Source organism: Mustela nigripes, chromosome 7 (genome assembly GCF_022355385.1).
Source record: "Mustela nigripes isolate SB6536 chromosome 7, MUSNIG.SB6536, whole genome shotgun sequence".
Lineage (NCBI taxonomy): Eukaryota > Metazoa > Chordata > Mammalia > Carnivora > Mustelidae > Mustela > Mustela nigripes.
The window spans coordinates 74,025,042-74,038,984 of NC_081563.1; the positions used below are offsets into that span (position 1 = coordinate 74,025,042).

Below are 13,943 nucleotides of genomic sequence, written 5' to 3' on the forward strand. Positions count from 1 at the left end.
CGTACATTTGGGCTTAAGGTCTCTTGGCGAGGTCATTCAGATTAGGGATGATTGGAGTCCTCACCCCTAGGACCAGGAACCACAACTAGAGAACTGTTATCTTGAAAAGTCTTAAAGGTAAACAACTGTTTGGGAGGTTGATGGAACTCAAGGGACTGGTCACAGTGCTTCATTTGTATAGCAAGAATACTTGCTTTTAAAAAGATGTATTTATTTATTTTTGAGAGAGAGAGAGAGAGCAGGAAGGACAGAGGGAGAGGAAGAAAGAATCTCAAGCAGACTCCAGGCTAAGTGGGGGCCTGAGTTCAGAGGCTGATATGGGGCTCTATCCCATGACCCCAAGATCTCAACCTGAGCTGAAACTAAGATTCAGATGCTTAACTGACTTCAACCAGGTGCCTCAAGGACATTTTTAAAAGAGATTTTATTTCTTCATTTAGAGAGACAGAGATGTGTGCCTGGGCGGCTCAGTTGGTTAAACATCTGCCTTTGGCTGAAGTCATGATCCCAGGATCCTGGGATCAAGTCCTACATCAGGATTCCTAATCACCATAAAGTCTGCTTCTTCTGTTGCCCCTCCCCACTGCTCATGCTCTCTCTCTCTCTCTCAAATAAATAAAATCTTAAGATAGTAGTAGTAGTAGGAGGAGGAGTAATAAAAATAATAATAATTTTTTTTAAACTAGAGAGAGATTGAGAGAGCATGAGCGGGAGGTGGGGGGTGGGTGGCTGAGGGAGAGGGAGAGAGAGAATGACAAGCAGACTCCATGCCAAGTGCACAGTCTGATGCCAGGCTTGATCCCATGACCCTGAGATCATGAGCAGAGCCAAAATCAAGAGTCAGATGCTCAACAGACTGAGTCACCCAGATGCCACGAGAAAGGATGGTTTTTTTGCATATAGATTATATTGTTACTTTGGAAAAACAGGGGGTCTGATGTAGATTATAACAAATGACTCATCCATCCAAGTTCCTCCTGGCACCATCAGTACAACCCACATGTACAGTCACTGTTAGCACCCTTGGGAGGAGATGGGGGAATCATTCATTCTGTAAATTACTTTTCAATATCAAAATTTGCCTCAGACCCTTATATGATAGCATCCACACTTAACCATTCATTGAGTTTTAGGTTATTAATTAAAAGTTAAGCTTTGGAATGCAACAAACCTGGGTGCAGACCTAGGCTATACCCCTTACTACTGTTCTGCCAGGCCTACTATAGAAACTCAATGCATGTTATTGGTGAAGATACAAAGTGACAGCCTGTAAATGCAGTTGATTCATATTTGTATTTAAAAATTACAACAGCATCAGGGTGCCTGGGTGGCTCAGCTGGTGAAGCATCTGTTTTCAGCTTAGGTCATGATCTCAGGGTTGTGAGATAGAGCCCCATGTTGGGGCTGTGTGCTGAGCACGGAGCCTACTTAAGATTCTCTTTCTCTCTCCATCTGCTTTCCTTAGCCTTCACTCTTTCTCTCTCCCCTCTCAAAAAAAAAAAAAATTACTACAACATCTACAGACAAATGACTGCTAAATATCTGCAACCGGAGTGATTTATTCAGATCACAGACAATGTTTTGTGTGCAAATTGATTGATTTGAACCTGTTGTAATAATTATTCTGAAGGGTCATCAGTCCATAGCACTAGTATCTTGGACATAGTAGGAAAGCATGGATTTTGGAATCTTATAGACCTGGGCTCAAATCCCAGCTTTGCCATGTCCTGACTGTGCCATCTTTGACAAGTTGCTTAATTTCTCTGAGTCTCAGTTTCCTCATCTCTAAAATAGGTATAACACCTATCTTACAGAGTTGTTGGAGGATTTAATGATATATGTACATAGGAACCTGATGTATGATGGGTGTCAAATAAATGTTTATTTGTATTCTCAAAATTTGAAGAAAACTTAATAAGATCCACATCAGTTTGAAGGCATTTACTTAAATTACAGAGGGCCTGGACATTAAGAACTTCATACCTAGAAGGACTTGCAGTCCCACTATGTGAAAACAGGGAGAGGAATAAAATAGGCTTCCAATGTTTTAACAGTACTTCCAATGTTTTGTTCTTACTTTTGTTCTATAGGAGCATCTACCTAGAATCTTTTAGATACTTTTCATTCTTCCTTTATTCCTTCTTCTTCCTTTCTTCTTTCTCCCACCTTGTCCTGCAGGGGAGCAGGGGAGTGGGGGAAAGGGGGGGTGGGGAGGGTCATGAGCACAATGTCAGTGTAATGTTGCCACTGTAACTAGTGATGGCCCATGTGTTCCTGAGGACCATGCTGGAGAAGCTGGACTCATGCAAAACCCCTTATTAAAGAGTAGCCCTGACTGCAAGCATTGATGGTGGTAGAGCCAGCCCCTGCCATGAATCATTTTCATGATAGTCAAGGCAGGAATCAACATTGGTTCAGAATATCCCCACCCTTCTTCCCTGGAATGGAAGGCTGGAGGACACTTAAAGGGAAATCTATTCTACAAACAGGAAGGCAGGCAGGGCAGAAGTGAATGCAATGAGATAGTGCAGAGATCAGCTTCATGAGGGCATGATCTCCTAGAAGCTGTGGTTTATTTATGGTCAGGGAGCCTAGCAAGTTGTTTACTTAAGGCCTTCATCTTCATCACCTCCTGCTCAGTCTCTCTCATACCTGTGTTCACCTGGTGGGTTTATGGAAGGATTGTGTACAGTCTTAGAAACTTCTGACACTTGTAGTAGGATCTGTGTTAAATTTCTTGCCCTTTGGAAAATGTGCTTGCCTATCTCAAGAATGTCCTTTCCATTTATTATTCCCAGGACTGCACAATGTGCTTTATCTCTTCTTTCAGACATAAGTGTGAAGAGAGAGACACTCCATCCGTGAAAAAATGTTCATCCATGGCCAAATCTTTTTTTCCCATTTCCTCAGATAGTTTGGGAAACTAGTGCTACTCTCTGGCTTTGTACTGATCTCCCAGAGCAGGTGGGCACTCTTGGCTCTATTTGTTAGAGTATAATTGGAACAAGGAGCCATGTGACATATTGGTATGCAGATCATGTGATGATGGAATGAGGAACAAAGAGCAGGAGGCTCAGCCTTCAGGCGAACAACCAATCTGGGAATGAGAGCTGCTCATATTTTCTGTTTATCTTTTTAATGCTAATTATCTGTTTCTTGTTCTCAAATTTAGAAGCTGTTGACCCAGCTCAATTTTAGATACCCAGAAACTATCCACCAAATATATGCCTCCAATATAACTTGGGGGTTCATTAGATTAATTAATTAATAGTGGTTAATAAATGCTTTGAAATAGTTTTATTAAAAGGGCCACCTAAGTACAAAGTGTCATTATAATCAGGTCTAATGAGGTCAGTGGTTTAAAGAGAGGGTTTTAAAACCATATATAAAGCTCCTCCAACCATCAGTGGTACAGGATGAAGGTAAGAAGAGGCAGGTAAGTCTACGTACTGGCATTTAGAATCTCCTCCATAGGGGCAGAACCACATTGAAGTTTACTTGGATCAAAGAAAGGTAATCATAAAGCTACCAACTAATCGGTTCTCAAATTGTTTAACTCGTCTTTTAGGGCAAAAGCCACTGCTTTGTTAAAGCCTGGCGTGCAGGGTAGTGCTGAAGACAGGGGACTTTCCTAAACAGAGGGGAGAGACTTTCTCTGCAAGGTCACAAACCAGGTTAGTGCTCACCTTCTTGTATTATGTAGAATAATTAAGTTGTCTTTTGAATGAAAACAAAGATAGAGTTGATGGAGGAAGCACAGGGGGGAACAGCAAACCTCTTGAGTCATGATCTCTGATGCTCCTCTCAGTGGCTTACCTTGGTTTTCTAAGGAGACTACAGTAGAAGAATGGGAACAAAATTGTGATATGAGCAAGACTGGAGAAAGGATGGGCATATGTGTTAGCCTAACATATTTAAGATATTTGTACTTTCATGTCAACATGAAATTGGATTAAAATGAGTTGGAAGATTATACTTAGGGAAGAGTGATCCAATGAATCATAATACCAAGCCTATGAGACTAATATCTTGGAACTGGCAAAAAGGTATTATACTGGAAATGATTCTATACTTTCTTTTAGTTAAAACACATTTCCTTCAGGAAACTTTTAAGTTTTAAAATTAACCAGTTTCTCTTTCAAATTATAATAGGAGCTGTAGGATAAGATTCACAACCATGCTGTCCTTTATCCTGTATTGGGGACTTATTGCCCTCATTGGTAAGTCATTGATTGACATTTAGCATCTTTTGCAGGGTATCTACAAAAACGTGTAGCATAGTCATGAATCAGAAATAGCAATGATTACATGTAATCATTAGGGCTCTTCTAATCAGCCTGGCCATCAATCAGCTGCTGACATCTATAATTAACAGTGTATTCTGCTTGCCAAGCAGGTAAAGGCACTGCTAGTGGGAATTTATGGAACAGTGCCTTCGGAGGCAAGACATATGAAGATAAAATTATTAATACCAGGCAGTAAATAAGAGTTAAATGAGTATAGACAGAAAAAGACTCTAGTCTGGGAAGAGTTTAGGATAAAGAGTTCACATCTAGTCAGGATGTTGAGACCAAAAAGTGGAGGATGTAATAGTTGAAGAATGTTTGGTATTATTTGATAAGAGAAGAAAAGAGTCTGCTGGATGGGTAGAATGCCTTTTGTATAGGGAGGCAGAAATGCATGAAGAGTATTGGGAGGGGGAACCTGGGTGGCACAGTGGGTTAAGCCTCTGCCTTCGGCTCAGGTCATGATCTCAGGGTCCTGGGATCAAGTCCCGCATCGGGCTCTCTGCTCAGTGGGGAGCCTGCTTCCTCCTCTCTCTCTCTCTCTGCCTGCCTCTCTGCCTACTTGTGATCTCTCTCTCTGTGTCAGATAAAGAAATAAAATCTTTAAAAAAAGAGTATTGGGAGTACAGTAAATAGATCAGTGCAACAATACAGAAGTGAGGACTTCTGAGGATAAGGCTAGAAAAGTAGGCTGGTGAGATGCTGAGGGACTTTGAATAAGAAAAGATTGAAAATTTGGCTTAGGAAAAATGAAAAGCCATTGTAAACAATGTTCAAGTTGTCTTTATGAATAGAGTGAAGATTGAGAAGAAAGTGTTTCTATAATGTTTAATTCTAAATTTGAAAAAGTGAGGTTACAGAAAACTGATAATTTCCGACTATTTATATGGTCAAAGGCAGAGGAACATAGTTTTAAATTTTTATTCCTTCTTTAATTTCCAGGTAGGAGCAGAGTTATATAACAAGTAGGCTAATTATGAGCTACTCTACTACCTATGTTTAACTGAAAGGGGACTATAATTAAGAAAGACCTGTGTGTTTATGATGTCAACACAAGTAGTGTAAAGTCCATGGTCATATTCTAATCCCCTTAAAGCAAACTTAGGTATGTAAGCTGGGAATCCTGGTTAACCTACACCTTATACCTAAAGACTCTGGTTCAATAGACCTAGTATGAGGAGTCCATAAATATGCATTTTTAATAGGCATCCAGATCACACTGATAACTGTGGTCTGTGGGCTACACATGGAGCATAGCAAAGACCAGCTCTCCAGTAAAAAGAAATCAAAACTTTTTTTTTTCAAGATTTTATTTATTTATTTGTCAGAGAGAGAGAGAGAGAGCACAAGCAGGGGGAGCAGACAGAGGGAGAAGCAGGGTCCTCGCCAAGCAAGGAGCCCGATGTGGCACTTGATCCCAGACCTGAGCCAAAGGTAGATGCTTAACTGACTGAGCCACCAGGTCTCTCAAATGTAAACTTTTGACATATGGGCTTGTTCCAGATAACTTAGATAATTCCTTTACTTCTCATTCATTCATAAATCTATCCATCCATCCATCCATCCATCCATCCAATATCCATTCACAAATATTTATTGAATGTCCACTTTGTGGGGCGCCTAGGTGGCCCAGTCGGTTGAATGTCTGCCTTCAGCTTGGGTCATGATCCTGGGGTCCTGGGATCGAGTCCCACAACAGGCTCCTCACTTGGTGGGGAGTCTGCTTCTCCCTCTCCCTCTGTCCCTGCTCTCTCTCTTTCTCTCTAATAAATAAATAAAATCTTTTTTTTTTTTTAAAAGAATGTCCACTTTGTCCCAGGCACTATTCTAGGTGCTGAGGAGGAGATAGGATAGGGAAAAAAGTATTCTAGTGAGAGGAATAGATAAAAAAAAAAAAGAAAGAAAGAAATATAAGAAGGAAGGAAGGAAGACATGTCAGGTGGTGACAGGTGATATAAATAAAATAATGTAAGGTAATGGGTGATAAGGAATGAGGCATGAATGTGTTGCCTTTTTAATGTAGGTAGAAAAAAAGACTCTTTAATAAGGTAAGTAAATATTTGTTGTAGAATGTTTCAAACACATAAAATGGGGGAGGCAACAGTATAACTCCCATGTACCATCAGCAAACGTCTATGGTTTTCAACACTTTGCTTTCTTATTTTATCTATCCCTCATCTCTGCATTTTTTGGGAGGGGAGGAGGTTAGAATATTGTAAGACAACCCAAAAGATCAAAACATTTTATCTACAAATGTTTTTGTATGTGTCTAAAATGTGTAAGGACCAGCTCTGGTACATGAAGATGTTCCTGGTTCACCTGAACCATTTCCTGCCCCAGACCAGAAATGAGACTTTTTCTGAAGTGCACTGGTTCCTCTGAGTGGGAAATAGTATTTAGAGACCACAGTATAAGTCCCAGGGGTGCTCCATTGCTATAGGGTGTAATTCCTTCCAGGTCTTTTCAGTGGGGAGAACTTAGACAGTATATATATATTTTTTAAAGAGAAAAATAATTATGTATTCATACTGATATTCCATATTAATATTTATGAATACAAAGGATATACTAAAATCCTGGCTCCTAATAACATTAACATGATTAGTTATTTACATATATTAGTTTCAAAATAACTATGGCACTATTACCAACCAACGATGATCCTGTGCATATAGTTTAAGATTTACTTATGATTCTTCATGTTTATAGGATGTATTCCACTAGTGGTATATATTTACACTGACTTGTTTTTAAGTAGCCAGAAATGTTCCTCCTCTATGTGTTAATTAAATTTTCAATTTGATATAATGTTAGATTTGTCTTTTACTTTTTAGGATTTTTTCTATTCAATTTAAAATTTTAAATTATAGAAATATTTACATGGCTCCAAAATAAAAACTATAAAAAAGGTACATTTAGAGAAGTCTCGCCTCTATCCCTGTCCCTTTTACCTCTTCTTATCTTGCCCCACAACTAACAATATTTACTAGCTTTTGGTTCATCTTTGTATTGTTTCTTTTGAATATATAGGGAAATCTCTCTCTCTCACACAGACACATACACAAACACATACAATCATATTTTCTCCTTTTTTCAAAGAAAGAATATAATTCTAGAAATATTATTCTGTACCTGGAAATAATGCTATAGAATGTTATAGAATCATATATCTATACAGTTCTTCCTCTTTCCTTTCTGCAACTGCATAGTAATCTGTGTGTGGAAGTGGCTTAGCTTCCTCAGTCCCTATATGGATGACACGTGCATTGTTCCTAGACGTTTCCTGCTATAAATAGTGCTGAAACAACAGCCTATTGCAAAATCTCCTTCCACAGCAATGTGTAAGACTGATACTTACCCCACAGCCTCATTGTCACAATACATTGTCAAATTTTTGGATTCTTGCCAATTAAATAGGCAAAATGTAGTGTCTTGATGATGTTTTATTATAGTATTCTCTTTTGAGTGTGGTTGAGCACCTTTTTATACATTTAAGGATTCCTTTCTTTTTTGTCTATGAACTGTTTATTCATATCTTTCACTGATAGGTGGTACTTGAACAGAATCCTGAAGGCAGTGAGGCAGCAAATCATGTACATACCTGGAGAAATAGCATTCTAGGCAAAAGGATCTATAAATATAAAGGCCTTGAGGCAGAAACCTGCCTGGGATGCTGAAGGAGAATCAAGAAAAATGTGACTGGAGAAGAGTGAGGAAAGGGAGGGAAAAGTCGGAAAGTGAGCAGGGACCAGATCAGTCAGGGATTGATGTCCACAAATGAATGATCGGAAAACCACTGGAAGGGTCGGAGAGAGGAATGATATGATCCCATGCATGTTTCCAGAAACCAGTCTCGGTGCTGGAGAACAGACTGCAAAGGTTTGGAAGGAAGATCGATTAGGGAGGTTTTATAATAATCAAGATGAGCAATGGTTGTAGTTTGGACCCTGGTGGTAGCAGGCGTGGTGAAAAGTGGTCATATTTTGGTTATATGTTGTCAGTCTGCACCCTCACTCACAGCTTCTACACCTCTATCTTACATATGATCTATGTCATGGAAATCTATCTATTCATTCACTCATGTGTATTTCCTACACATATTGGATGCACAAAGTTCTATGCTGAGGGCCATGGAGACTGCCAATGCCATGCTTTTTGCATCACATGGAAATCCACACTACTTAGAGAAATTTAATGGCTTTGCTGATTTCTACTGCTTTTGTTACCTAAATAGGTTTTCTAAGTATTCTGAGTTACTTGACAGTTTCACCATCTTTCTGACGCATTTATAATAGCTTTTTATTTTTATTTATTTATTTATTTATTGCCTGTTTGTAGTTGGGAGAAAGTAGATTGTACCTGTATTTTCATTTGTTTTGATAAGCTTTGCTTTTTAAAAAGTTAATCTTTAGAGTTGCTTTGCTTTCCTTCTAAAATCCATATTTATATGGAGTAGTTCCAATGATTGTGTGCCTAATTCTAAGACAGTTTCTTTATACTGTCAAGTTAATCAGAACTAGACCTACAGTGAATGGATAAAATCCATCTCTCTTTAAAAAACACCATTTACAATGCTAAGTGAAACAATGTAGTATTTTACATCAAATATTTTAACAAATATATTTCTTATAACAAGTATTTGTAGTCTTAAGATATAAATCAACAGTTCCAGGAGCTATTAGAACAAATTTTTCAATTTACAGAAAAGATCTTTATCTCCTTTAGTAAATAGACTTGGACAGTAAGTCACTTCATAAGGACAAAATAAAAAAATAAGAATAGGATTTAACTTAAGTTTTTATGGTAGGTTGAATTTTATTTCCAATTTTACTAATTATACTTAGAAGCTCAACTTCACAGAAACATGATACAAAATGGACATTTTAAGTTAATGGTACCCTTCTTTTTTAACGTAAGTGGCATTAGTACCCTTCTTTCTTATTTTCTTAAGCAAAGGCAATTGTTAATCCAGATGTTTACATCCCCAGATGTAGAAGTGGTAGAAGTGTCTTAAGATTTCTCTCAGAGTTCCTGCTTAAAACTCTAGTGGCGATTTTAATTCTGATCAAGATTGCAGAAAATGTTTTTGAGACCTATAAAAATTGGTTTTCATAATACTTTTTACAATGTTTAGAATTAAGTATTTCTTTAAAAATTTTGGGGGGTTCCTGGCTGGTTCAGTCAGTAGAGCATGTGAGTCTTTTTTTTTTTTTTTTTTAACTGATATCTGATTTTTTAGTGTCTTTTAAAAAATTTATTTATTTATTTATTTGTCAGAGAGAGAGATAGAGAGAGCATAGGCAGACAGAGTGGCAGGCAGAGGGAGAAGAAGGCTCCCTGTCGAGCAAGGAGCCCGATGTGGGATTCATCCCAGGAAGCTGGGATCATGACCCAAGCTGAAGGCAGCAGCTTAACTGATTGAGCCACCCAGGCATCCCGAGCAGGTGACACTTGATCTCTAGGTCATGAGTTTGAGCCCCACGATGCTTTAAAAAAAAATTTTTTTTAAGGTTGGAGAAAACGGGTTGGGGGAATCTTCTGTTTTGTGTTCTCTGATGAGCTATCCTAGGGGTCTTCGAGAGCATGTTAGGAAAGAGTTTCACGTTGGTGAGCCTTCACCTTGGTTTAGTAATGCTTGTTACAGCAACTCGAGCAATATTTCTCACAAGTTTCCTGAGAATTATCATTCTCTCCCCCCAGGCACTTCTAGGGGCTCGTACCCCTTCACTCACTCAATGAACCCTCACCTGCATCCCCGCTTGTACCATGGCTGCTATGGTGATATCATGACCATGGAGACCTCTGGTGCCACCTGTGATATAACCAGGTTGATGAACTGTGGTAAGTGAAAGCAAAGCAAATATTTGGCTTTCCCCCTTTCATCATTTTCATATTCTCCCTTTCATCATTTTCATATTCTTTTTTAGGAGGTAGCTTAATTTTGAAAAGATATAATTGCTGTTATAGCAAAAGATCAAAGTTAAAAATTAGAAGTAAGTGGTGCCTGGGTGGCTCAGTGGGTTAAAGCCTTTGCCTTCAGCTCAGGTCATGATCCCAGGGTCCTGGGATCAAGCCCCGCATTGAGCTCTCTGCTCAGCAGAGAGCCCACTTCCCTCTCTCTCTCTGCCTGCCTCTCTGCCTACTTGTGATCTCTGTCTGTCAAATAAATAAATAAAATCTTTTTAAAAAAATAAAATAAAATTAGAAGTAAGCAGAATCTTGACAAACCTAGCAAACTACTTCTACTCATTTTCCCTCAGTCTTTCCAAACCTTACCTAAATTTGTTTATTTCTACATAATTAAATGATTGCTTACATAAAATATTAAATTCTGCCTTTATTTTTTGTTTGTTGTATTTACTTCATGTTATAGCATGAGCTTTTTAAGAGAGTCTCTTGCTTTTTGTACATCCTCTCTTTTGTAATCCTGTTCCAAAGTATTCTTCATGTTATCCCAGTATTAGAACATCAGCGCTGGAAGCAACTACAAGGTCAATCTAATCCTACCTCCCCAATTTATAGATCTGAAAACTGAGGCTCAGCAAGAAGAGACTTCTCATGGGCCTGGAGCTAGGTAGTAGCAGAACCAGACTCAAATTTAGGTTGGCTGACTTCTAGTTCGAGTCTTCCCAAGGCACCAATGTGGCAGGTAACAGAAGAACAAGAAAGAGAGCAGAAATGGTACTGCCTGGGGTTGTGGACCTTTCTGGGTTTATGCAATTAGAGATTTAAAAAAATGTCCTAGAATAGTTGTCCCAAGCTGTGGTCTGTGGTCGGGGACTGTGATTGACTTACTAAACTTTGAAAAAGGGTTCTCTTCTGGAGTAAACACTTTATTTTCTATTGACTTAGGGATCCGTGGTTCTGAAATGTTTGCTGAGATGGATTTGAGGGCCTTAAAACCTTACCAGATTCTGATCAAAGAAGTTGGGCTGAGGTACTGTGTGGACCCTGCTCTCATCGCAGCCATAATCTCCAGAGAAAGCCATGGTGGAGCTGTCCTACAAGATGGCTGGGACCACAGGGGACTTAAATTTGGCTTGATGCAGGTACTTGGCCAGAAAATTTCAGTCAGCCCCACTTTATCCTTCCTTATGCAAGCTCAAACCAAACTAGATGTCTATTGGTAGTACTTTCAGGCTTCAGAACACCATGGTATTTCAGATAATTTGTACTTCTGTATTTCTGTAACATGTCTTTGGTATTTAATTCCTTTGGTATTTAATTCCAGATTTAGCAGTTTTGGGGTATCTTCAGGAAAAGTATTTTATCAGTTTTAAAACTACAGTTTGCAATTAATAATATGCAAAACACTTAAATTGAGAAAATCTTACAAAGGGCACTGATTAGAGGTGTACATTTGGGGTTCATAAAGTAGTGAATTTTATCTATGGATCAAAACACTGTAATTAAGCTCTACTTGAATCAAACGGTTCTTTAGGCAAATTGGAGGAAGGGGATCCAAATTATCTGGCTGTTTGAATTTTTATTTTAAATTGTCTGTGGAGACCTAAGCTTTGAACTATCTTAATTAGAAACGAATTTTTATTTTTGATTGCAAATGTCTAGTCATTGAATGCTAATTATTTGTTTTGCAAAATTTTCATATATGTATATGAGAGTTTAATGAAAACTATGCCACACCCACATCTCCCAAATCATACTTTGTTTATCTGACTCTCTTTTCTGTAAGAGAAGGTAGAATTGATTCTTTGGAGATAAAGTAAGGGGGCCGAGGCCAGTGGCTCTGTACTTGAACACAAGGAATAGAAATCAGGAATAGTAGAAAAATGTGCAGCTTCATCCAGATGCTGACATTATTATCTGATTTTTCTAGCTTGATAAAAAAATTCATCACCCTGTTGGTACCTGGGACAGCAAAGAACACCTTTTGCAGGGTGTTGGAATTCTAGCAGACAAAATTAAGGCAATCCAGAAAAAATTCCCCACGTGGAGTGTGGCTCAACACCTGAAAGGTAGGTCATGTTTGTGGAGCTTTGTTTAAAAGAGTAGTGCGTGAGACCCCTGAAGGCCAGATGTGCCCTGGGCCTCCCTGGGAGTATTCCCAAGGGGTCAGCAGTGGGGCTGGACAGGGCTGCCAAAAGGCTGCACTAATGCTCTCTGAACAACTGAGTTTACTTTGAGGGGTCTTCCTCCCCAACTTCCATTTCCCCTCCTGCCAGATGTTGGTATTCATATCATATCTCACATCAGTTAATGCAAAAACTATTGCAAAAAGAATGTTTGCCTTCCTCTGATAGTTTTTATCCTAATGCAAGAAATCAACCACTTTCTTTGTTTGAACAAATGTTTACTCTGAGCTGTGATACCAGGGCTTTCAGTATCGTATCTAAGTGGAGATCTCTGCTTGGCTGATCACAGACCTCAAGTTCCGCATCATCCAGATTGAATTAAGTCACTAGCTTCCCACCATAAGCTTGCTCTTTTTTCTGTTTTTCTGTCTCTTCTCTCTTTTTTTTTTTTTTTTGTCTCTGTGAATTGCACCATAATATGTCTAGTCATTCCAGCCAGAAAACTAGATTGTTTTTTTATGTTCTCTGGTTCATTCTGTTTTTATATCCAACCACATCAAGTCCTATTAAGTGTACCTCTTACAGACCCATGGTGTACATATAACTTTCTCCTCCCACATTTACCATCCTTAATTTAGAATAAACAATTTCTGTTTTTAGTTTCAAGGTCCTTGAAATCAGGGATCAGGATAAGGGGTCTTTTTCTCTATATCTCAGAGCAAAGCACAGTCATGTATACACATAAATAATTATTGAAGATTAAAATTTTGAGGTAAAATCACATACACACGTGCATACGCACACATATCCCTACAAAAAAAAATGATTATGTCTTGGGTACCATTATGTACCCGCACTCGTGTGGCACCCATCCTGGCACATAGTAGGTGCATAAAAACATTTATTGAATGACTGAATGAGGCAGTGAATAAATGAGTAAATTTTTAAAAAATGAGTAAGTTATTTAATGACTGGGAGAATGCTATAAATAGTCTCAGACTGAAGATTTGCTGGGGATCAAGTTTTGCCAGGCCTGGACTATATTAGAAGCAAATATGGATTTTGCAGGAAGAAAAACAAAAGTCTTTTAAAAGGAGAGAGAAGGAAAACAATCTGGAATTTTCCCAGAGATTCTTGAGGTGGTTGAACTTTTCAGGAAGGGAGGGAGGGGGAAGGAGAATTTGGGACTGCCTGCTTTGAAAAAACTTGCCTGGAGGGCTGACATCCTGGGAATGCTCATTTCTTATTTCTGCTGAAAGTTAATATTTCAATCTGAATCTCTATTTCATTTCAGGTGGTCTCTCAGCCTTTAAGTCAGGAATTGATTCCATTGTCACCCCAACGGACATAGACAATGACTTGGTCAATGATCTTCTTGCCCGAGCTAAATTCTATAAAAGACATGGCTTCTAAGCAAAAGCTCTGCGGGGGGCAGTGTTGACAGGTGTTCAGATGGCCCCTCTTTGTGAGTTTGATATGGATGTGTTGTAGTCAACACAAAGAAATGGTTGCACTTATGACAAAATTCAGTTTTCTTAATGCAAATAAGCATCAAAAAGAGAAAAAGAAAAGGAAATCTACCCAGTTCATAATATGATTTCCATAAAATGTTCACAGACATATA

At 38.7% G+C, this 13,943-nt stretch overlaps 1 protein-coding gene across 1 annotated transcript; it reads left to right on the plus strand.

Moving 5' to 3' along the window:
- The first annotated feature begins 4,177 nt into the window (after window positions 1–4,177).
- On the plus strand, window positions 4,178–13,732 carry LYG2 (lysozyme g2). Its single transcript, XM_059407814.1, has 5 exons — window positions 4,178–4,220; window positions 9,987–10,127; window positions 11,139–11,335; window positions 12,124–12,262; window positions 13,614–13,732. The coding sequence occupies exons 1-5, from the start codon at window positions 4,178–4,180 to the stop codon at window positions 13,730–13,732; spliced, it is 639 nt and encodes a 212-aa protein (XP_059263797.1).
- Window positions 13,733–13,943: the final 211 nt, after the last annotated feature.